Below are 23,792 nucleotides of genomic sequence, written 5' to 3' on the forward strand. Positions count from 1 at the left end.
AACTCTACAATTGCACTGATAAGTTCTCTACATACAATTTGTCGTATTTAGATGACGAATTTGTAATAAAATTGTCATTTTTAGCACCTCCTACTTCAAATTGTATACAGCTGAGTTTTATTTTACAAGTTGCGCATCTCTATTTATAAACTACTAATTCTATTAAAGTTCATCAAACAGCCTAGTTATTGAGATAAAGGAAATCTTAATTAACATGAAAAAAACTCACTTGTAAATGAATTGGTACTTTCTTCACTGGGGCACTCATTCCACTAAAAAATAATATAGAAAAAAAATATTGTAGTCACTTCGTATAATGTAAAACTATACAAAATATAATATAAAGGCCAGAATATGGTGTTTTGAACTAATTTTATCAATAGTAATTTTTAAAAAAAGTGCACTAACCAACCTTTTTTGATTGAATCCTTTATAACAAAGTTAAGTATGTTTTTCTTTCAGAAAACAGCGAAACTAACAAATAACAAAATTTTAAATTTATAAATGAACATAAAACTAAAAGAAAAAACCAGATAAATAACAAAATATTAGTTTCACAACTCTTTTGACTTCAACAGAAGCAGCCGATCAATGATACACTAACTCGAGGAACGCAAAGCGTGGTAGACTGCACCCTGATAATGTTTCACGAAACTGTACGGATCTAACCGAATTCTATCGAATTTTTAATTAATTTCAGCAGCACTATGGATGAAGGTTAATGCCTTTTCTTGTATTGCCAATGTCGTAATTTCCCAGCAATATTGTATGATTTATTATTATTTTTTAAATTTATCATTATACAATAACCATACTATAGAAACAACTACATTTTAGTGAAAAACCAGTAGTGTATACAGGTATAAATGAAGGCGCCCCTCTCAGCATTAATATTAAACTTCCAAGCATATGAAAGAAAATACATCAATCCCCCAATTTATACTGAACTGTAAGAAGGAAAACTCGCTTCAATAGAATACGGTGAATATCAAAAACATAGTTTTCTGAAAGGCAAAAACATGCCAATCGAAAATGCATTTTTTAAACATTTATCCGAAAACAAAAGATATTTTTCTCTTTATGAATTACTTTCTGTGTTTTGTAACGTATACATAATCGTAGTGTTTTGCTTGTTTTGCCCTATATCCATGAAGCAGGTGTCACATTAACCAAGCAGTCAAAGGCGAGGCCCACTCGTTGTATTGTGTTACTGGGTTCGATTCCCGGTCTAGGCCTTTGATTTTATTTCATGGTTAACAAAAGAAATTTATAGTAAAGTATGTTAGCTAGTCGCCTCCGTCTGTGTTTCATAAGGAGGGGACATAATGCCCTCCTGAAAAAATAGGCATTACTTTACTTTTGTCCATTCTACCATTCATCTCAATCTTCGGTAGCCCTCTTAAGACCTCGTTGGTACCTTCACGTGGCTTTGCGGTTAGAGAAAACACGTTCACAAAATATGGATGTGTCTGATGTCAATTTCAGAGTTTTGGAGACAGAGAAAAAAACACACACATCGGATTATTAGGGGTGTAGGTTGGTTGGGTTGTAGATCTTTGTTCCATACAGGTTGAGGTAAGAATGATTAGCTGTTTACTATTTAGATAGTTTTCGATTCGTTCGCACCTCTTAGTTGGGTTGTATGTAGGACTGAACTTTTGACTGTACAGTTTGTTTTAAAGCTGTTGTTTTCTTTGAGTAGAAGAGGCTTTGAATGGCGTAGTCTTGTAACGATTCCTTCGTATCTCATGAGGTCCTAGTGGCCTATAACCACTTCTATTTTGATAAGCTTAACTGAATCCTGATCCGTGTCTGCATTTAGATACCTGCTATCTCTTTAGGTTTTTATCTTCCCTTTTCGAATTGAACAAAAATTAGAGCACCAATTTATTGGATCTTTACATCGATTATATCAACCACTTGGCCATCCTTGATAATACTTTTAAGCATAGAACTTTTAAGATACTAGTTTTCGGCAGAAATCACTCAAGGGAATACCAATTTTAAGTTATCTGCAATACTGCTCTCACATCCATCATATCGTACATACTATCATCCGCTAAACACACTTTTTCCTCAAAACGACATCAAAACATGACATCTGGGCAAAACTTAATTGTTTAGCTGTTACTATGTCAACCGCCACATTTAATTATACAAATGTAATTTACTGGCGCTGTTTACAATGTATATTTCAATATGGCGGATCCAATTACCACAGCTATTCATAATTAGTTGAACATTGATCATTTTATTTCATTTGGGGGCTTCGCCCTCAAACCCCCTTTAAGAAACTTGCAACTTTTAATTTTATTGCAAGCCTCGGAGGTTTGAGTATCGAGAAACTTGAGTAGAAGCACATATTTCATTACAGTTATTCTAACAAAGAAAACCAAAAATTACTTATCTTATTCACAGCAATCCCTACAACACGGTTTTGTTTATTTAAATTCATTTCTTCATCCCACCTCGAAAATATATACCTAGCACTAATCAAACCGACATCCAAGCAAAATCTCACAAAATTCATCTGTCCTTCCAAATTCATTTCACATTCAACACAAATAAAAACTGTAAATTGATGACAGTCATCACAAATGAAGTTACATAAAAAAAGACAGCAAAACTAAGGCAAACTGGTGGTAGCTAAACGCAGCACAATACCATAATTCCAATTACCGTACCTACACATATGGTACTTAGAAAACGAACTACACTAGAAACAAATGACTATCTCCTAATTCAATATCATATATAGTTTACTAGATTAAACAAACATATAATTCTAAACTTAAGTTGACTTGGTAAAAATAACACTTAGTCAATTCAAGATTAAGCCACACCGTTAGGTAACTTAACTTTACATCAAGCTTACTCAACTAGAAGTAAGAAAAATTAAAAAATATTTGATGAAACAATCTTACGATTTTCCTGTACTACAATTCTCAAACATCTCTAGCTTATACATCTTTTTCTAATTCTGTCATTTAAAATTTATTGTTTTAGTAATTACAGTAAAAAATGTATTTTTTACTAGTTTTTCTATGTAAAACCCTTTTTAAATAACCCAAATAAGCTTTAAAATATTCACATTATTCTATAATTTAGACGAGCGTTTTAATCTAAAGATTTAAATAAGAATTTATGCCTGGTTTGCCTAGCGTTAAAACACTCTTGTGGCAGGTGTCAGTTCACAGTAACTAATAGTACAGGAAGTGGTATAAGTGGATTGTAATGTATTCTGTTTGAATACAACAAACACACGGAACAAGGCAAAATAAAGATTTTGTTGATAGCCAAATTTTGTTTGGTTGAGGCGCCGTACTTCATGAATGCAAGGCATTCTTTTTTATATTTTATACATTTTTGGACAAAATTATTTAGTATTAATATGAGATATTTTCTCTTCAAGCCATATTAAAATATGTTTTCTCAATGAGCAATATTAATTCATTCATCCTTAGACTTTCTTTTTTGTTTGTGCTTTTATGCATTTATTGTTGTTTTTAGAACACCGGTACTGGTTTATGCTTTCTTTTATTACGAACAACAGTCTGATATACTATAGTATATTGTATTTCAAAAAATAAAAAGTTTTTACTTTCGTATACTAATAAAGAAACTGTTGCGATAGTGTAAAATTTTCTAAATTAAGTTTTTGCCGTAAATAAATACATCTCTGAACTCTAAAAAATGATTTAGCAATTGTCTGAGTGTACGTTAGTCAAATTTTAAAAGCAAGGAGGGCCACAAGAGGCTAATTCACAGTAGGAGGATGAAGCAGTAACTCTCCTGAGCCATGATTAAGCATGCTTGCCAGACCTTGGACGAGAGGCATAGGAATGAGTTAAAGACACTTCTCGTAAGCTCTTCATACTGTAAGTTGGCGAAAAATTAGTTGAGAAATTATGGGGGTAACGTTGAGCCAGTAGTCCTTCGGGTGGCCAGTCAGGCGGATGCAAAACCAGGCAGACCTTTTAGCCAAAGCAGCAGAGTGTTGCCGAAGCGGGATCCTTTCTGGAGTCCTTTCCAGAAAGCCACTTAGCGTAGAGAGGAAAGTGTGATACAGCCCGCCGGGATAAGATAAGCAATTACCTGATCCAGCCCTTCAAATCACCAGGACTGGGATAGTGTGTATCCTTTCTACTAATAGAAAGCAGAGAAGGGCTTATACCGCACCTATGTAAAATTTCTAGAGAAGAATTTTTGCCTTGCTTGGAGATTCGTCAGAGCGCTTACTGCCGTTCAAGGACCAAACTCCCTTTGCTCCAGATATATCAAGGCTTTGGAGGTTCTTCTGAACCACCGCCATCCTACATCTATATCTAAAGCAATGCGGATTCTGAAGCGACATGCTTCCATTTGTTCCAGGCAAAGTAACGACCATATTTAGGATTCAAGATTGGCGAGGAATCCTAAGTTTAACAATTTACGGTCACGAAAACTATATATTCATAACGTCCATATCTTTTTATCTTTTGTTCGAAGTACACTTGTCACTTCTTCAAAAATCGTTGACAGAATATTAAGTAGTGCAAAAGCTTCATCTATGTCTGATTTTGGAACTGCAGACCCTAACAAACGAATTTTAGAAGTACCCAGATTTTCCTTTGAAGTCGAAACCTATGAAAACGTCTGTATGAAATTTCTTTAAACTAGGAATAAATGATAAACATACACACTTTTAATTAAAAAAAAATTTCCACAAGAAGTATTTTAAGTTTTTATTGATAATTTGTCATTATTGTATTAACTGTAGTGAAACTGTTTCCCTGATTTACTTTTCATGCGCCCCCCCTTCATATAATTTAAACTCTAACAGAAATTAAGAATTGATTCAATACAGTAGAGTAATAATATAATTTTCTATCAATAGTTTTGGAATATAGTTTATTAAGTTATAAGAAATTAATCTAATCTCATAAATCATAGAAGATCGTTTGAAACAAAGAAAATCGTGAATACATTTGTAAAAAGAATACTCTTGAAAAATATTACAACATTCGCTTTATAATTTTTACTAAATTAGATAAACATAAAAAGATTTTAATAGGTGTAAATTAAAATGATTAATTTCTTTGAGTCATTATTCGATAATATAAAACACACCTTAAGGATTTGCAACAGCTGAAATCTTACAAGGATTATTAGGTTGGAATTTGAAAATGTGAACTGAAGAGTAGTGATTTGCATTGCAACTCATGGGAGATTTTTTTTTCCATACTGCAGTATCCCAACGAACTTTTAACAAAAACGTATTAATTACAAAATAAATACAATTTGATGGAATAAAAATGTTATTGAATTATTTCGGTTTTAAATCAAAACTAATTGGAATAATCTTGCTTAATTGTGTAAAATAACGGTAATTGTTGTAGTTACTTAACTCCTAATGTTGCTGATAAACTAAAATGCTTGGCCAATTGGTATAGTCGTTTAAATTAATTCCCTATCTCTGAATAAGTGAAACCCCACTCATTACCTACTTCACAAACCAGGACATTCAGTAAATCTAGATATCTCGTGCAGAGTAGTGCTTTTGAAAAAGACATTTTTGAGAAATGTTAGTATAGTGTACTAGAACGTATTAATTTATGATTAAGTAAATTTAATTTATTTTTTTGTATTAGTTCAAGCTTTTATTTAAAACGTCTTAGCATTTGATTTCATCTTTAAAATAGTGAGTTTTAGAATATATCACCCAATCGTCTTGTGTGCTCGTTATTTGCTTTACAATTTATTACTGCTTTATATAAAATGATAATAAAATTGGATTTTGGTCTGTTTCAATATTAGGTTACCAATACAGGTTAACATTCAGATTCATTCAGCTACTGTTCTCTTCCTGAATCCTGTTTGTTTTATGATTTTTCTAGTCTGTTTTTTGTTTATCTCGGAATTCCTAATGTAATTACGTAAAATGAATTATATTCATTAATTCTATTTACCAAAAGCAGGTTAAAACAGAAGTAACTAAGCGTAATTAGGTCGTCCTAAAAACACATCATTCGTTTTTGATAAGAGAAACTAGAACGAATTGACCAAACTTCTGTTGTTGGCTTCTATAATATATGCCTTAGCCATTATAAAAGATGGAGGTGTATAAAACAGTAGTTTATTATAACTAAATTTGTAAAGAAAAACATTATCCCAACAAACATTACTGTATCTGGTTTCAAAACGAAAAGCCCTTCTTTTTAAATGAATCTTGGTAAATCAACCGGGCAAAATCAATGATTCTACTTCATTCTTCAAGGAAATTTAATTTCATCAAGAGAAGTTATTTCCTCCCCTACCAAATTTAAGATGGCTTTCTCGGTTAGTTAAATATCCTATCTAACTCGCGTTAACGAGGAAAGGCTACTTATTACGAGAGGCGCCTAGTGCCTTGGAGATTTCGTTACCCTTGTGCCATGCTTCAGCACGGTTCACACGACGCTTTGTGTTTAGCTAGAGGGAAGTGTTGGGTTTAAAGGAGGAGAAGCAGCCTGAAAATTGTTTGCTCTCAAAAAGTGACACCCTTCGCTTATTCCCAAGCAACGTAGAGGGCTGTGAGATTTAGGATTTCCTCAAATCCCGAAGAGTGGACAAAGCCATTGCTTCTGTCCTATTTCTAAAAGCAGTTATCCAGGGGGGCCTCACTAAGAGGTACAGATCTGTAATTTCGTATGTACCAAAGTAATACTAAATCTTATTTGTTCCACATATTTCGGTTTTAATGTCAACAATAACATTGTAGTAGGGAAGGGATTAGCTGAGTGGTTTGCGTATACTGGATTCGAACGCGGAGATCACGGGTTCGAATCCAGCTGTTGGCCCTTAAGTTTTCTCTTCCTAGCATTTTTTTACAGCACACTGCCCAGTGATGGACAATGTTGTTTGTAATGAGAGAACGCTGTTCAGAGGCCTCAGATGTTGAAGCGCCTTAAATACAAAAAATAAATAAAGGCACAATGAAATATAAGTATTGTATGCATTATATGCAGATTTATAAAATAATCTACAACTGGTATTTGAAGGCTTCTTATAAAAAGTTTTTTATATATTTTGCCATGTGGATAAAGCATTCTATGTAAATGACAAGAATTTAAATTCAATTTGATCATTTTGGTACAATCTATTGAAATAGATTAACTTTTTTTAAAAACAAGTATCTGAGAAATTTTTTTGTATACTTTGCAATTATTACACGTGTACATTTCTTGTGTGCATGAATAGCTAGGAGACCAGATTAAGTAATACATTTGAAGTAGTGATGGGCAGAACGAGTCCGCGTTTGGAGTCGTTGGATTTGAATCAGTTCCAGGGTTGGAATCGATTCCAACAACTCGTTCACTGATTCCAGTCTGTACTTACCCTATGCATTAGTACAAATGTCACGCATTGTAATTAAATAAATAATTAAAAGTTAGCTTTTCCAGTTAATAACAAAACTATATTTCTTTAACACACATTAAGTAGTTCCCTAATTCCCAATTGATCTGATAAATATAAAATTAACAACGTAACCAAATATTAACAAAAATAGGCTAGTCAAATATAAAAATTAAAGCAACTGCAGTTTTGTCGTTATCTAGCTTGACCACCGGAGTTAACTTGATTCAAGAAGAAAAACGCAAATGGGTAGGAAATTATTCCCATAAAAAAAAATTATAACCCTTCAAACAAAATGATAATTACTCATAAAGAAAGAAATATTTATTTACTATGAATTAATATCAAGCTTTTAAAATATCTTATTATTTTACAAAAAGAAAAAGCTGTGTGCCAAATCTTTAACTTAGCGGCTGGACGCTCTTTCTCTTATCTTCATTGGCGAAAGTTAAATCGTGTACATGTCATGACGACGATCAAAGTAATACTGAGCTAAAAAATAGTATTACCTAACTGCTTTACTTACTGCTGTATCCCTCCCACTCTATCACCTATTTCACAAACATTCGTCGATTGGAAGTAGGTTTTAGTTAAATATTTGTTTCATTTGAAAACAAAAAACATTATAACGCTTTCTCAAGATGTTTTTAAGTTTTAAAAATTTGTTTTTGTCCATTACTCTTGTAAAATACGAAGAATTTTAAATAAAATATAATATACAAACACAAATGATCTAGAATGCAGGTGGAGTCAGTCGGCGTTGTCATGGTGATGGAACCGTTTAACGACTCCGGTTCCAGCTCCAGCATTTTCTATTGGCTAGATTCAGTGAACGAAAAAATGGAACGAGTCCGGTTTCAAAAGGATTTAAATCACTCCGGATTTGACTCCACCAATTCCAGTGGATTTAACCAATGAAATTGCTGGTGTTGGGCCGGAGTCGTTAAACGGTTCCATCACCATGACAACGCCGACTGACTCCACCTGCACTCTAGATCATTCTGTGTTTGTATATTATATTTTATTCGAAATTCTTCGTATATTATAAGAGTAATGGACAAAAACAAATTTTTAAAAATTAAAAACATCTTGAGAAAGCGTTATAATGTTTTTTGTTTTCAAATGAAACGAATATTAAACTACAACCCATTTCCAATCGACGAATGTTTGTGAAGTAGGTGATAGAGTGGGAGGGATACAGCAGTAAGTAAACCAGTTAGGTAATACTATTTTTTAGCTCAGTATTACTTTGATCGTCGTAATAACATGTACACGATTTAACTTTCGCCAATGAAGATAAGAGAAAGAGCGTCCAGCCGCTAAGTTAAAGATTAAGCACACAGCATTTTCTATATGTAAAATAAAATATTAAATAATAAGTAAAGTAACTACAGCATTGCTTTTTAATTAATGAGATGGGTGTGCCTGGTGTTTCTTTGCAAGGTTCGCTATATTGGGTACGAAATTATTTTTCCTTCGACTCCCTGTCTTAGATCGACCCCTACTTTTGTTTAGAAATTAACAAAATAATAAAATGAATATTATTTTAGAATCGATATTCTAAAAAAACCTTGGAACTTATTTTATTCTTCAAGCATCAGTATTTAAGCTCGCCAGATTTTGTATTTTGGTGTGGATTCCTCTTACAAGTTGGAATGTGTCAGTGAACTTCTACATAGTAGCCTTAAGTGAGTTTTATTTTAGTGTAAACGACTACAGTATTAATTATTTTCATTTTAATTTGCCTCAATTTTTTGGGGCGGGGCGGAATCACTTTTTTTTAAAATAGGGATTTGAATCAACTCGTTCCACCATCGGACTCGTTCCAGTGGAACGAGTCCGCTCTAATAGCCCATCACTAATTTGAAGAGCGCATTTCAGATTGTTATGAAAGGATATGTTTGAGAAAGTTGTTGATCTACTGTTAATAACCTAATATTCTCTCTTCCTTTTGGATAAATGAATTAGTTCCGAAAAACTATAACAATTCTCTAATATATATTATTAGGATATCCCAAAAGTTTACATATCGCTACTAAACTTTGTAGCTAAAAATTAGTTTCTATCTTTCTTAAAAATAATATTTAATTACCACTAGTACATAAATATAAATGTTAATAGTTAGATGAGTAGCTTGTCACAAATAATAATATTATGGTCTCAAAAAAAAAAAGAAAAAAAAACAATTTTAGACTATACATTGGCATAACGATGGTCAGATCAACTATTTATCATTCCATATTATCAGTTATTGACTTATGAGGCGGCTCATTTGTTTCAATATTATCAGTTCATAAGGATTTATTTTTTTATTTATTCATCATATTTGAGGTTTAATGCTAAGCATTTAATTTTGTTTTGTTACGGAGGTTATAAAGAAGAGAGAATTGAACAATAATTTAATTAAAGAATTTAATTCACTCAGTAAAAAACTGTTTATAATTAATCACGTAAAATATTCAAACTTGATGAATCTAAAATGCGGAGTATGACTTAGAGATATCATTGGAAGAACATAATTTACCGATTAATGCAATTGTGCCACAATTCAGTAGAATTTGAGAATAGTGCGATCCTCTAGACTCTAGAGGAATAGAGTTATAGAGATGACTCGGACTAATCAAGTGAAGAAGAAACGAGTTAATTTAATGCTACTAAAAAATTTATTTATAAATGATAAATAAAAGGCAGAGATCCCGGATTCGAATCCAGCTGCTGGCCCTCAGATTTTCTCTTCCTACAAGCCACTTATAGCTAATGTCATTAACGGTGATGAACTGGGCTGTTTCTAACGACATGACACTAAAAAAGACTTTGGGCGCCAAAAACCTTAAATGTTGTCGCTCTTTAAATTACCTCCAAAAAATAAATAATGAGGGTTGTAGTTATTAGCATTCATTATATTCTTCGGATCTAAAATTACTTTAACTTCAGGCGTGCAACTTGTTACATAATTTATACAAAAATTACAATGAATGGATGTTCCATGAAAATATGCGTCAGATCATTGACCTCATAATCGCAAAAATAAACATATGTAGTTCGTCAGGGTTCCATTGATAAGCAGTTTTATTAAAATGATTCTAATTTGTTTAGAAAGCGAAACTCATTACTGGCTTACTTTTTGTTTCTTAAAAGTATTTATTAAACGTTATGTAAATCTGAACGTTATTTTTACATAAATAAGTGTTATATGTTGTTGCCTCAACTCTGATGACGTCCGTATGATACAGTAAATCCCATAATGTATCAATTAATTTTCTCTTGACTGCTAGAGAGGGATCATATTCCGTCTAGAGCCAGTCATAGCCAGTTTTAACAATAGATTTCTTAATTGATTGGTCCAATTATATTTTATGTTAGAAGTTGCGTTATGACGCATCTCTAACAAGTACTTAAAACTAATTTTTGGAAGTCTTGGAGATCCCTGGTTCGAATCCAGCTACTGGCCCTTACATTTTCTCTTCCTAGGAACTTCATTGCTGAAATTACTGACCGGTAATGGGCAGTATTATTTGTAACGAGAGAACGCTGACCCGAGGGTGGCAGTACACTGAAAAAAGGTCCGGGCGCCAATAACGTTAGATGTTGATGCGCCTTAAATAAAAAAAATTGTATATATTTAAAACCCCAATAAGGTCTCTTTATAGATCGGATGTTTCAAGGAATCTAAGGAGATCATAACCTGAAATGCAAGTTAAAACCTTCTCGATTTGGAGATATTAATGCTCAAATATCGACATAGCTTGTAATTTCAAAGTCCGTCCTCTTGAAAGAGATCCAGGTCCTACAGTAGAATAAAATTAATTACAATTTTAATATATATATAAAATAGAAATATGGGATGGCACCCCCTATATAAATAAATATTTGGATAGGTGCACCCATCGATTTGACAGTGATGTCGATAAAGTGACGGTCGATCGGGTAGCGTTGTGTAGTGGTATAGTAGTTAAGAGTTGAGAGTAATGGCGGAAAGGACAAATTTGACTTTAATTTTTTCTAAAGGTGTTTACAGTTGTTTTTATTGTCATTAGTTAAAAGGTGATGTTGTAAGAAAATATATTATTGTCATTAAAAAAGTTTTTCTTTGGTTAGTGCCCACAAACTTGACTTAGAAGAGGAATTCATCTTGTTTTTCTTTCTTTTTTTTTTGTTTTTTTTTTATACTGTCATACTTGGAACATGATCTATATATATCATATAAATTGTTCGGCAGCGGATAACCTGTTTAGATCTGAAAAATTCATTCCTTCATACTTTGCCCTGGAGCTTTTGCCCTACTATTTAACAGATGGTCTTGAAGAGGTGCTCTAACTGGTTTTAGCAATAGAACGTCTAAGTGGCGGTCGCATGTGCATTCTGGCAAATCCCTCCAGAATCTAACCTAACCGTATAATACTAGACTGTCTTAACGTAGATCCTCTTAACGATGTCTCTTGAGTCTTGATACTACAATAAACTGTTTTCTCCTGATTTATCTCGAGAACTCGCCCTTCTGTTGCTTGTCAAAAATTTTGCAAGGCCTTCTTCTAACGCTATCATTAACAAATGACTGAACTATCTATCGCATTCGCAGAAAAAAAAGGAAAATAAAGTATTTTACTTTTTATTTACTTATGTTTTACAAGAAAAAAATATCCCAAGTCTGGTTTTAAGTGCAATAAAATTAGAATCAATTTATTAACAAAACTAACCAAAACTAAAAACATCTTTAATAAGATAATGATACTATATAAGTATATAAAAATACTATGTAATACTGGAATGCTATAATATTATATGTATAAAGAAGCATTTCATTACAGGAGATCCTAGTATGTTTCTGTTTTTAGAATTTAAATACAAAGAAAAAGTATGGGTTTTATTGAGTGAACGTATAATTTACTTTATTTAATCTATAACTAAGCATGATAATGGTACTTGCTATTTTTCCAAATATCATTAAGAATGCCTCTTTCTTTTTCTGTTAAAATCTTACTAGTACCAAAACTGGCCAGGTTGTGTTACATTCAAGATGATTTTTAGAGATTAGATATGTGTATTTTATTTTATTTTTTATTGCAACATTGTTTCTTAAATTTCACTTTTCAGTTTTTTCGAACCATTGTCATGTATGTTAAAAGAAGTATTTTGTATCTGCAATATTTACATACCCGTGTTTAAAATTAAACATTTTAAACTTGTGTTGAAGTTTGTTTTGAAGAGCAATATAAGTTCTGTTAAAAGTATAAAGCGATTATAATGCCTTATACTTGTTGGACCAGTAATCTATTTTTAGTATGGATTTTGAGAAAAGTTTTTTGAAGTTCATAGAGATGATACTTGCCTATAGCCTCTAAAGTTGTATGTATTGTACTTTAGGATGTTTAAATTAAAATAAGTATTTTTGACGGAAAAGTCAACAAGAATGTCTTTTATTATTATTATTTTAGTTATTTCCAGTTTGATATTTCCAGATGCGGTTACTTATTTTAGAAACAGCGGACAGAGTGGCAGAATGGTCTGCACAATATGTTATGAAAAAAATAAATGATTTTAAACCATCCCCTGAAAGATATTTTGTGTTAGGACTACCCACTGGTAAGTTGTAAAACTAATAATAATTTTAAATATTTTTTAAGGCAATAATAAACTGAAAAAAAAAAAACACAGTGATGCTACAAAACCCAGTGTTTTAGGTCTAGCCTCCTTAACAAGCTTGCATAGTTCTTTATCTTTATGGGTGCCTTCTAATTGTATGTACACATTAATTCGCGATTTCTTGGGTTTCTCTGTTCTTTCATCTGAGCTTCTTGGGTTCATCATAATGGATGGTAAATGTTAAAAATTAGATTTCTTTTCTCAGTTTCATTGAAAGAACTTCAAAGCTCAAATTTCTCCATTAATTATGATTTTGATGGGTTCTCTCTATCATATTTTGAAGCTGTCCAAAATTCAGAGGAAATAGTTACATTTCCTAATTTTTGAATAATATTATCTATAAAAGTTTTTTAATACTATTATTAATTGCTTATAGGGAGATTTGTTAAAACATATTGTTTATTGTTCGAGGTAAATGTGACCCATAATGGACAGACTCAAATTTGAGTTAAAATATTTATTTTTCTTTATAGGTGGAACACCACTTGGCATGTATAGAAAATTGGTTGAATACCATAAATCAAATAAATTATCTTTTAAATACGTTAAAACATTTAATATGGATGAATATGTCGGTATGATAATAGTACATATTTTTACTATAAGTTTCTTACAGTGCATAATAGGCAAATAGATTGTACCATATTGTATAATATTTTTTTAAAATAAAATAATTATATTTTGCAGATCTACCGGAAAGTCACCCAGAAAGTTATCATCATTATATGTTTGTAAACTTTTTTAAGCATATTGACATAAATCCAAACAATGTACACATACTTAACGGAAACGCCAAAGATCTTGAAGCGGAATGTGAAAAATATGAAAAAGAAATACTTGCAGCTGGTGGAATTAATCTCTTTGTTGGAGGTACTTTTGTATCATCTTTGTTTTAAAAAATATAGCGAATTTTGATCTTTAAGGAAATATTACAGTAAGATGATAGAAAAATTTAAATTTATAGACAGGCCTAATTAAGACTACAGAAACTTGTTTTCCTGCCTTAGGAGATAATTCGGGTTTTTAAATGTTCTTGGAGGCCAAAGAATAATTTTTATTTGCATTTATGATGCGCTTCTTGAATTCAGCCAATAAATAATTATCTGGATTCACTATTATATCGAAATAAACAAATTCCTTATTAAAAAAAAAATTTAAGGAGCTTTTTCGCATAGATGACAATCGCATATCTGCTTGGGTTTTTATTCAGTTCACATTAATTTCATCTGTGGGTTCGCTAATTTCTAGCTACAGCATCCAAGGCGTGCATTTCATAAGGCAGCAGCTGACCTGAAAATAATCTGATTAGAATTAACATATGTTTAATTTTTTATCTGGAATCGTGAGACTCTAGACATTTTTTCTTGAACTATATTAAATAAAAATCATTCAAAAAAAACAACAGAGTATATCACTTGATTGGAACAGTGAGCTGAAAGAAGCTCCTAGGAAGAGAAAATCTAAGGGCCAGCAGCTGGATTCGTACCCGTGATTTCCACGTTGGAGTCCAGTTCTAGCTAAACACTCAGCTAATCCCTTCCCTTCGTAGGTCTATAAATATTGGTTTAAAGAACGTTGATCTTGAGAGGATTCTAGGGATGTTGGGAGAACGTACTTCTTCGACAGTGACATTTTAATATACGGAAAATATTTTAGGCAAATAAACGTTTCTGTAAAAAATTGTAAGCTGCAGCATTTATATTTACAGTAAGAGAACATGTTCACTATCAGTTTTTATTACCTGCTGATGAGGACAAGTAAGTTTCGAAACTTCTAATGCCCTATTCTTTGATCTTGAATTAATTAAAAATGTTCATTACAGGTATCGGTCCGGATGGTCACATAGCATTCAATGAGCCGGGTTCTTCCTTAGTCTCTAGGACCAGAGTGAAAACATTAGCTCAAGAAACTTTGGAAGCAAATGCTAGGTTCTTTGGAAATGATATAAACCAAGTACCAAAAAGAGCGCTTACAGTTGGAGTTGGTACGGTAATGGAAGCCAAAGAGGTGATTTTCCAATTTTTTTGCATTTTTTTTGTTCAAATTTGCTCAAAAAGGGACTTCTGTGAACTGAAAATTTAGGTATTTTTATCTATTTAAGACAATTTTCGGGCCGTTTTCAAAAAAACAAAGAAAATCTCAAAAAACTGAAAAATCAGTTCAGTAAAATGGCACTTCCATGGCTTTGATCCTATTTGATTTTTTTTTTTTGTTCATATGATTTAAGGCGCGTCAACATTTGAGGTAATTAACGCGCGGAGCTTTTTTCAGTGCACTGCCGTCCTCGGAACAGTGTTCTGTCATTACAGACAACACTGTTCATCATCGGACATTGAGCTGTAAGAAGCTTCTAGGAAGTAAAAATCTAAGGTACAGCAGCTGGATTCGAATTCGGGACCTCCGCGTGAGAATCCAATACGTTAACCGCATAACTAATCTTTTCCCTCACAACTTTATAGTTTATCTTTTTGGGATTATAAGTTGCGCTTACCATACATAGACTCATTCACATACTATCTATTTATGAACTCAATGTAACGTGTATTCTTGATGAAAACTCATAATCCAAAAACTTCACAATCACAATCATACCTTTTAAATTTTTTTCCCCGTTTCTTTTAATAGGTATTAATTCTTATAACTGGTTCGCATAAAGCTTTTGCACTTCATAAAGCTATCGAAGAAGGTATAAATCACATGTGGACTGTATCTGCACTGCAACAACATTTGCATGCAATTATTGTTTGTGATGAAGATGCAACGCTTGAATTAAAAGTAAAAACAGTAAAATATTTTAAAGTAAGTATCGAATTTGTAACTGAATTACAAATAATTTATTATAAAAAACATTAAACTATTTATTGATATCTAAGTAAAAAAAGAATAAGTTCCTTTAGAGATATTGTAACATATGAAGTAGTTATAAATGCATGTATTTTCTACAATTTTTTTTTCTTGCTCTTTTAAGAAGGTGGCAGTTTCATTAATAATAAAATACTTTCTTAATTCAAAAAGAAAGAAAATGCAAACAGAAAACAGAAAGCAAATCAATTCTACATTGATGACTTCTCGTAATTGACAGAAAGTTATTTTATAAAAAAAATAGTTTATTTCATTAGGTTTTCCCTATATTCCATACTTGCATGCCACCAAGTAAAATAAAGTAATCGCCTATTTTTTCAGGCGGGGCTTAACGTCCAACTACCATTTATTAGGTGTCGTGGACGGAGGCGACTAGCAAACTTAATTTACTATTTCTCATTTAACCACCAAATAAAATCTAAGGCCAAGACCGGGAATCGAACCCAGTACCACAATGCATATTAGCTTTGCAGGTCTCGACATGCCGCCAAGTAATTGCTGCCTTGGCTGCAAACCTTTTTTTTGGTTTCTAAAACATGGACCAACCTGAAATTAACCATTGCTTTAAGGACTTTACTCAGACAGGTCGATAGCTAGAGGGTTGGCTAGGATTTTTTTTCTTTAGAGATCGGTATTACAATTGATTCACGCCTACTGTCAGGCTACTGGTCGTTCTCCAGTTATTATATTGTATTATACAAAAATTATACTTTATTGTTTTAAAAGGTAATCAGGGCCTGTTAACATTCTCAAGCGGGTCACTCCATTCTAATGAATCAAATTGCTGTCATTTGATCTGCTGGCAATTAATTCGGACCAGCCTTTTCCTTCAACCAATCCTGTCCCTGTTATCTTTGTCATTTCTGCTAGCCTCAATTTAATTTATATTTTTTCACTCGAGTAAATTATTTTTTTCCGAGTTTTTATCTACTGAGTTGAGCTTAATTTTCACCTCTTTTGCTAACTCTTCGGCTTGCTATTCTTTCAACAACATGATGCTCCACATGGTAGTGCCCATCAAAATTACCTTTTTTTGTATACATTTTTTAACATCTTCAGAGCCATCCATCGCTCATAAAATTTACGCCAGGTGTTATAGCTGTTTGGCCACCAACAACAACTATCACTGTCAACAGTTTGATATTTTTCTGAGACTGGGTTTCCAGGCCTCAAGAATCGTCATAACCTTTTATTTATTTTTGTCAACATGAGAGGCAACTCCACGCCCTATTCTCCTTGCATCGTGGATGAACCGTTTCTGTATAAAATAGTTTCCATTTTGGAAAAGTGTTGCCATTCTTCAGTGTTGGCATTCATAAAGTTCAGAATTCAGAGTATCAGTTCTCTTGTTTGGAGTAGATGTAAGCGTTTGGAATGTGTTGTAACAAAGAAAGCTCTCTGAAGTGGGAAGATCCAAACATTTCAGCGTCTATATTTGTAAATATATTCCCATAAATTGTGATTCAATATAAGCAGAGGTTACTGAGCTCACCTTGTACGTATAAGTTACTCTTATTAAAATCAATTTAAATATTTTTGTATTTATGTATACAAATATTTGATGATTTCTTTCTTTACTTAAACCAGGCATTGTTTGACGTCCACCAAAAACTAGTAGAAGAGTAACGATGCCAGTATTGGTATATACATATACATTATTTCTATATCTGTGTTGTGTGTTTGTCATTAATATATTGTTTGTCTTATTAAATCATAGCTATGTTAAGTAAAACAATAGTCGAAATAGCATTACTTAAAATATTTTATTCACTTTTCACTATGTAGCTTTCATTTGGGAAAATTCATCGTAATTTTTGGCAAAAACCGAGTTTAAATGATTTTCACGAATATTCAACATTTAATGGTCCTTTTCTTCAAACATGGAAATTTTTAATAAATGTTCGATGGCCACAAGATTCAATGTAACATACAATACTGAGAAAACTTTCAAATAAAGTACTTTGGCAATCGATTTACTGATATACTTAGTAGAAAAAAAAAAATAATAAAAAAAAGTCATAGTTTATTTTGGGCATTAAACGGTATTTCTGAACACCAAGATTTAGCGACAGTCAACTTTCTTTCATTCTGTAGAAAACTTTTATCTAACTGCATGTAGAGACACTGTCGCAAACTGATAAAAAGTCACTCGTATTTTTTAGAAAAAAGCTAAATAAATAACAGTAATACATTGAATTAAGAATAAAATCTTGCTAGAGCCTAGGTTTTGCGGGCAAAGCGAAAGCGATTTATCACCTTAGTAGAAGGCCCTATTCTATTAAATATTTGAATGTATATATATGTGTAATTTGCTTTTTATAGTTTATATTTGCATAGTAGCGAAGCTTTACTAGAATGCGGAATGCTTTACAATGATTTAAATTGATTTTTGTTTCCTTAAATATTTAATGTTCTCCAAAAAAATTGTTTTTTCTTTAAGCTTGAATTTTAAACATTCTTGATCTAAACCGTCTGTGAAAATGCTTGTTAATTTAGTTAATGTTCTCATTGATTTATCAGTAGCTTAAACAGCTAAACAAGATTCTTACAATTCCATTTTTTAAAAAAATACTTTCTCTCATTAAACGTAATACAATAATTTTGTACTTTTTGTTTTCAGAATTTATGGGGCGTCCACAAACAGTTAACTAAAGAATGAAGGAGTCGGCAGGAATTCAAAATTGGTACTAAATTTATATACGAATGTTTATATACTTTCAAAATATATATATATATATATTGGTTTTCTAGACTTTTTGTTGTTCTTCATTTAGAAAAATCTGCAGACCTAATTCCTCCAATGAAAGTGTATCAAACAGTTGTTATGAATTTTATTTATTAAAAACGTATTCCCTACTGTAATTTTCTTGCCTAATCGTAAAAAATAAATAAAATCAAATCATATTGTTGAATAATGTGCCAGAAACAAAATTAATTAAATATCAATTCAAAATAAAATAAGTCAGGTGTTTAAAAAAATAAAATAAACCCAATTTTTAAAACAAAAATGAAATATTAAATCAATATGATTACTGTTAAAAATGATTAACAAAAATAAAATAAAAATAAAAATACTGATCGTATTTATTAACTATTTACATTAATGGGAATCAATGAAAGATTTTAATTTAAACATATTTACATTGAACAAAAATAATTTATCTCTCTCTCGCTTTGGATAGCAAGCAGTCTACCTGCTTCTGATACGTAGAGAGATAGTGTGCTCTTAAAGGTTCATATGTAGAACAAGCAATCAGTATATGATGGAGGGTCTCGAATTCTTGCTATTGCAAATTGTGCATAATTTATAATATTGGAACTATTACGAAAATGGCATGTAATTTTATGCTTGAACGAATGTCTCAATTGGCAAATAATTCTCAATTAGACAATGCTGGTTCTGAACCGAAGATAATCTTCTCCCAAGCCCAAGTACAGAGTTAATTACATTGTTCACATCAATTCTTAAACAGTGATTACTAAATTTTTCGATTATGTCAGGCATCGGATGTACAGTTCAGCGGTAAAAAATGTTCAGCACCAACTGTAACAAGCAGAGATCTTAACAGAGAAACCCAGTTTAGCCCTACAGGAGTTTTACCATTGCTATCCAAATCCACCAATTGGCAGAAGTAAGCCTTAGGAATATAACCTTCGGACATCTCACACAGCTTAATCCACAAATTCAACATTCTCTACAGAACACGCACCTTAGTTTGCTGAATCCCTGACTCCGGTTTTATAAAGCTTTGCAGGTAATATAAATTTTTAACAAACCGAGTTTGCACACACTCGAGTTACTCCATGTACATCGGAGACCAGAGCTCAGAACTATACAGTAAAGTAGCATCCACAATGGCATGAAATAGTCTGAGCATTGCAGTCCCAAATGTCAGCTATAGAGCGCCACAAGATATTCTGAACTCTACCTTTAGCCATATATTCGTTGACAGAGTGCTCAGCAGCCTTCGCAAATATACCAGAAGGAGCCAATGGAACTCTAGGATAGCTATAAGTGCTGAGTTTTTCTACCATTCTGCCAGTTAGTGGAACTGGATTTATCTTTCTCAATCTTCCTCCTTTATGGAAAGCACAACTTTTATCAATACTTTTTTTCAATATTTACAAGAAGTCCGTTTGTGGCGCAGTATTTACTTAATAATTTTAATTTGAATTGCACAACAAACGAGTCTGCCAAGATGACCTGCAAAGAACAGCATTAAAAGGTCATTCAACTGACTAATTCTCAATCCTGCTTCTGAAATATTCAATAAAAAGTGAAAACAAAAGAGGAGAGAGAGAAAGAATCTCTCTGTAGAACCTCCTTGTGTTACTCCCACAGAGCTGTAGAGAAGTTTTATCTGAATTGTATAATCAGACTAGCTCGAACTTGTATACTTTTTAAAATTCGTATGAATTTGGAACTGACGCCAAGATTGAACAGTTTGGTCATCAACAAACTGTGATTTATTGAGTTGGAAGTCGATGAATATGTCATAAACCATCTTTCTACTCCCAAAGTACATATTAATAACAGAAGTTAATGGAAACAGGTTGTCTATACAACTTCGGCCTGCTGGAAATCCTGACTGATCCTATGTGGAGTAATATTTATAAATATAAGGAAGGCGCCACGATAGCCGAGTGGTTACAGGCGAAGCCCGCAAAACTAAGATGTATTGTACTGGGTTCTATTCCCGGCCAAGGCATTAGATTTTATTTAACGGTAAATAAAATAATTCATTGTAAATTACGTTTGCTAGTCGCCTCCGTCCACACCTAATTTGGTTGTTGAATGTATGTAAAAAGCTTGCCTGGAAAAGTAACAATTAATTTACTTTATTTACAAATATAAGGATGGGAATTTCACTAAAACGAAAATAGCGCTTAAGAGAAAAATATGACAAAATGTCACTCACACATCATCCTCAAAATCAACTCAACTCCCTTTATGATAGCCCTTATCTCCTTTCTTTTATAATTTGAGTATTTTAGTTACAATATTAGGATTTTTTTTTTCCATAACTGTATCTAATAGTCATCAAAAGAGGCGTAGCTTCCTATCAGGCTTTAAGAAAGGCTAAGCCTACCCAAAACGTTTTTCGAAAAAGAAGAGAACACAGCTTTTGCTAGTTCTGTGAAAATATTTTTCAGTACACTATTGAAGCCTGATGGACAATTTTGAATAGTGGCCTCTACAAATAGACCTAGTCAGAATATTTGCGGTCTCTATCAAAAGCTAGGTGCTAACTCAGCCTCAAGCACAAGCGCAGTTGTCCACTTTGTAAAGAATACAATATGCGTTTACAAAGGATAGCCTTCGGAATTCGCCTGTAGGAAGCATCTGGCGATTATTTGGAATGGAATACTTACTAGGTCCTCGGTTAATTTCCCACTGAGAAAGTTCGTTCACCAATTCTAAAAATGCATATCGTTCCTTTTTTTAGTTTATTGTTTTTTTTTTTAATATATATATTTTTTCAAGGTTACGTTACATGTAGGTGACTGAGGTTCATTTTGGCAAAGTCAACTTTAAAAAAAAATAACCACACTGTGTTACTGTTCACAACCTTATCAATAGAATGATGAGCTTAATTAGGATCTTGACTTTTTCAGTTAAGGTTTAGCGATTTCTTAATGAGAAATAAAAAGTAGGCTATTTATTAGTACTGGTTTTTTTTTTCAAATTTAGAAAGTATTTTTTTGTTTGCTCTACTTATTCTAATAATTTACTTCGGTGTAAATATATTAAATTAATGTTTAACATGGGCATGAATTATGAATTTATCTAAGAAAGTACGACGTTTCGGACATCTCTGGTGAACTTTACTAGAGAAGAGAGTGGGTCATTAATAATGGTATTGTGACTGGATTATAGATTATCATACCTAGTCCTTAGTTGCACTAAATCCTTGTTTTAATCCTATCATAAAGGCTCCTTATTGCAATCAGAAATTTCTTGGTAAGACCCAAGATAATGTATAATAAGGTACTGCAATGGTACAATCAAGTGCTTTTATAAATTAAAAATCAAAACACTTAGCTCATTTAATTCAAATCATTTTAATCATACGTCATCGTACAAAATAAAAAAGTTTACAGAACACTATTCAACGTTTACTGGCTAATTCATTTAAAATCCTTAAGGGCCACTGTCAAACTCTGGTGCCTTTTTTATTTTATGTAATATAAAGTAAATAAAAAGGTTTTAAAACAATAATTAAAGCTAAAGTAGAGTATTGAAGCAAATCGTAGAAAATTAAAAATAAAAGTAATGAGAACATTTGCACTTTCTACTTTCATCATTTTTAAAACTCAGAATTTTAGTGATATGTTTATCTAATTTAAAGAGGATAGGAAGTGCATTATACTAATTACACTTTAGAGAGAAGCGTGCACCCAACGCTAGAAAGCTTGTGGCCATAAAATGAACTTAACTAATAAATTATTACAAATAATGGATTTAGTTCTACTCTAATAAGTATAAATCAAGTTTATCAAAAATCCTTGAGCAATTAAAAATCAAAAAAATAATCAGTAAGTAAATCATAAAATTAACTAGATAAAAACTGAATTCGACTATTCTTATATGTATGGCACCTTGCAGATCAAGAAACCCAACGTCATCTTGGGTGCAAGTTGATTCATAAAAACGAAAAAATTTCAACTAATTCAATAATTTACCCATTGTTATTTCCCTAATCATACGTTGACGAATTTCTGGGATATCTTTTTGGCTGAAGGTGAATGCCGCATTTCTCGCCAGATAGTCCGCATATGTGCAACAGAATACCCCGCAATCTACCCTGTTGTATTGTTTTGGGATGTCCTTAACACTACATTTTATCCAGCCTTCCATTGACATTTCCAGCTTGTGTTTAGTGTTGTATTCTTCTACTAAATATTGTTGTATCCTGTGCAAGCAAAAGAAATTAGTACCGCCTAAACTATCATAATAAGAAATTAATTTCTTTTTGAAATCTACGATGACTAAACACCAATGGTTCGGCATGTGTATTGGTATCATTAACATGTCAAAGAGGAAAATGTTGGTGTACTCTGTCCAACTTTTTACTGCCTCATAGCCATAGCGAATCAGAATCTGGTAGAAAAAACAACTGAATGAGAAGACTTTTGGTAGGTGATCCTCAGTTTTTGAGCGCTCAGAAATCATTTTAAGATAAAAATCTATTATTTCGTCATTTAAAAGGTTATGCCCCTGTAGAGTGTCTAGGTCAAACTGCCTTATATTGAAACCGTATAGATTAATAATTATTTCACCAGCCAGTTCGGTGAGAGACTGACTTGATGGTTGATCATCATCAATACTCCTTAATTCTGGTGCGCTCCTAGTCTTCCTTACTTTCATATTCTTTGGCAAGTTAATTTCACTCACGGCCTTCCGTTTTCTAGCTGGCCTATTTTGATTCACACATCGTACATGTTTTTTTTTGCTTTTTGTTCTTTTAATTCTTCTAGCTATGCCACCATGCCTGTTTTCTTGCCACTTTTGTGAATATTGTAACTTTTTCAAAGGCCAAGTTATACTACTCCATAAGTTTACTAAAATGTTATAAAAAAAATTCGCTATCTCTAACATGTTTAAACGTAGGATAAAAAAGCGAAATAATTTTTTTTGTATAAAGTCCTTATAAGTTTATAACCACACTTTTTCAATGTTCTGCAAAATTTAACCCTGGCCACCGCTTATTTTACCCACTGCCACCATCATTTCTGGTATTTTGACAATTTATTTTTTCTAATAGAATATTACAGAATATGTTACATATTGATTGTTTTTATTTGCAGGTTCACGAATAAATTAGTAATTAATTTAGAGATGATACTGCATAAGTTTATTATTTTACATTATTTGTATTTGTATTTTTTTTTTTTTTTTGTGGTAACAGGCT

General features: G+C 32.2%; 3 protein-coding genes across 10 annotated transcripts in view; 1 reads left to right on the forward strand and 2 right to left on the reverse strand.

Annotated features, from left to right (window-relative positions):
• The window catches only part of LOC141459469 (dihydropyrimidinase-like), a 29,045-nt gene extending 28,413 nt beyond the window's left edge, over positions 1–632 (reverse strand). Inside the window, exons 1-2 of one of the 3 annotated variants that reach the window (XM_074138587.1) lie at positions 414–632; positions 230–274 (exon numbers count right to left, since the gene is read on the reverse strand). In XM_074138587.1, coding sequence (XP_073994688.1) covers positions 230–268 — 39 coding nt within the window. In that variant the 5' untranslated portion in view covers positions 269–274; positions 414–632. Of the gene's footprint in view, positions 1–229; positions 275–408 lie in introns of all 3 variants that reach the window. The other 2 variants (XM_074138589.1, XM_074138588.1) reach the window with 2 other exon arrangements.
• A 4,509-nt stretch (positions 633–5,141) lies between these two features.
• On the forward strand, positions 5,142–18,631 carry Oscillin (glucosamine-6-phosphate isomerase Oscillin). Of its 6 annotated transcripts, none has more exons than XM_074138663.1 (8): positions 5,142–5,365; positions 12,834–12,957; positions 13,491–13,592; positions 13,705–13,887; positions 14,840–15,024; positions 15,643–15,816; positions 17,467–17,519; positions 18,500–18,631. In XM_074138663.1, exons 2-7 carry the CDS (start codon positions 12,834–12,836, stop codon positions 17,503–17,505), a joined length of 807 nt encoding a protein of 268 aa, XP_073994764.1. In that variant the 5' UTR covers positions 5,142–5,365; the 3' UTR covers positions 17,506–17,519; positions 18,500–18,631. The 6 variants fall into 6 exon arrangements, with proteins under 6 accessions (XP_073994764.1, XP_073994759.1, XP_073994760.1 ...); XM_074138658.1 differs by having other exon boundaries at positions 5,143–5,563; XM_074138660.1 differs by lacking the exon at positions 5,142–5,365 and adding an exon at positions 5,662–5,680.
• A 3,326-nt stretch (positions 18,632–21,957) lies between these two features.
• On the reverse strand, positions 21,958–23,746 carry LOC141459505 (sentrin-specific protease 1-like). The gene has a single exon (XM_074138655.1). The coding sequence runs from the start codon at positions 23,477–23,479 to the stop codon at positions 22,547–22,549; it is 933 nt and encodes a 310-aa protein (XP_073994756.1). The 5' UTR covers positions 23,480–23,746; the 3' UTR covers positions 21,958–22,546.
• Between the last annotated feature and the right edge of the window lie 46 nt (positions 23,747–23,792).

Source organism: Rhodnius prolixus, unplaced genomic scaffold (genome assembly GCF_049639745.1).
Source record: "Rhodnius prolixus isolate KJV_2025 unplaced genomic scaffold, Rpr scaffold_11, whole genome shotgun sequence".
In the NCBI taxonomy this organism is placed as follows: Eukaryota; Metazoa; Arthropoda; class Insecta; order Hemiptera; family Reduviidae; genus Rhodnius; species Rhodnius prolixus.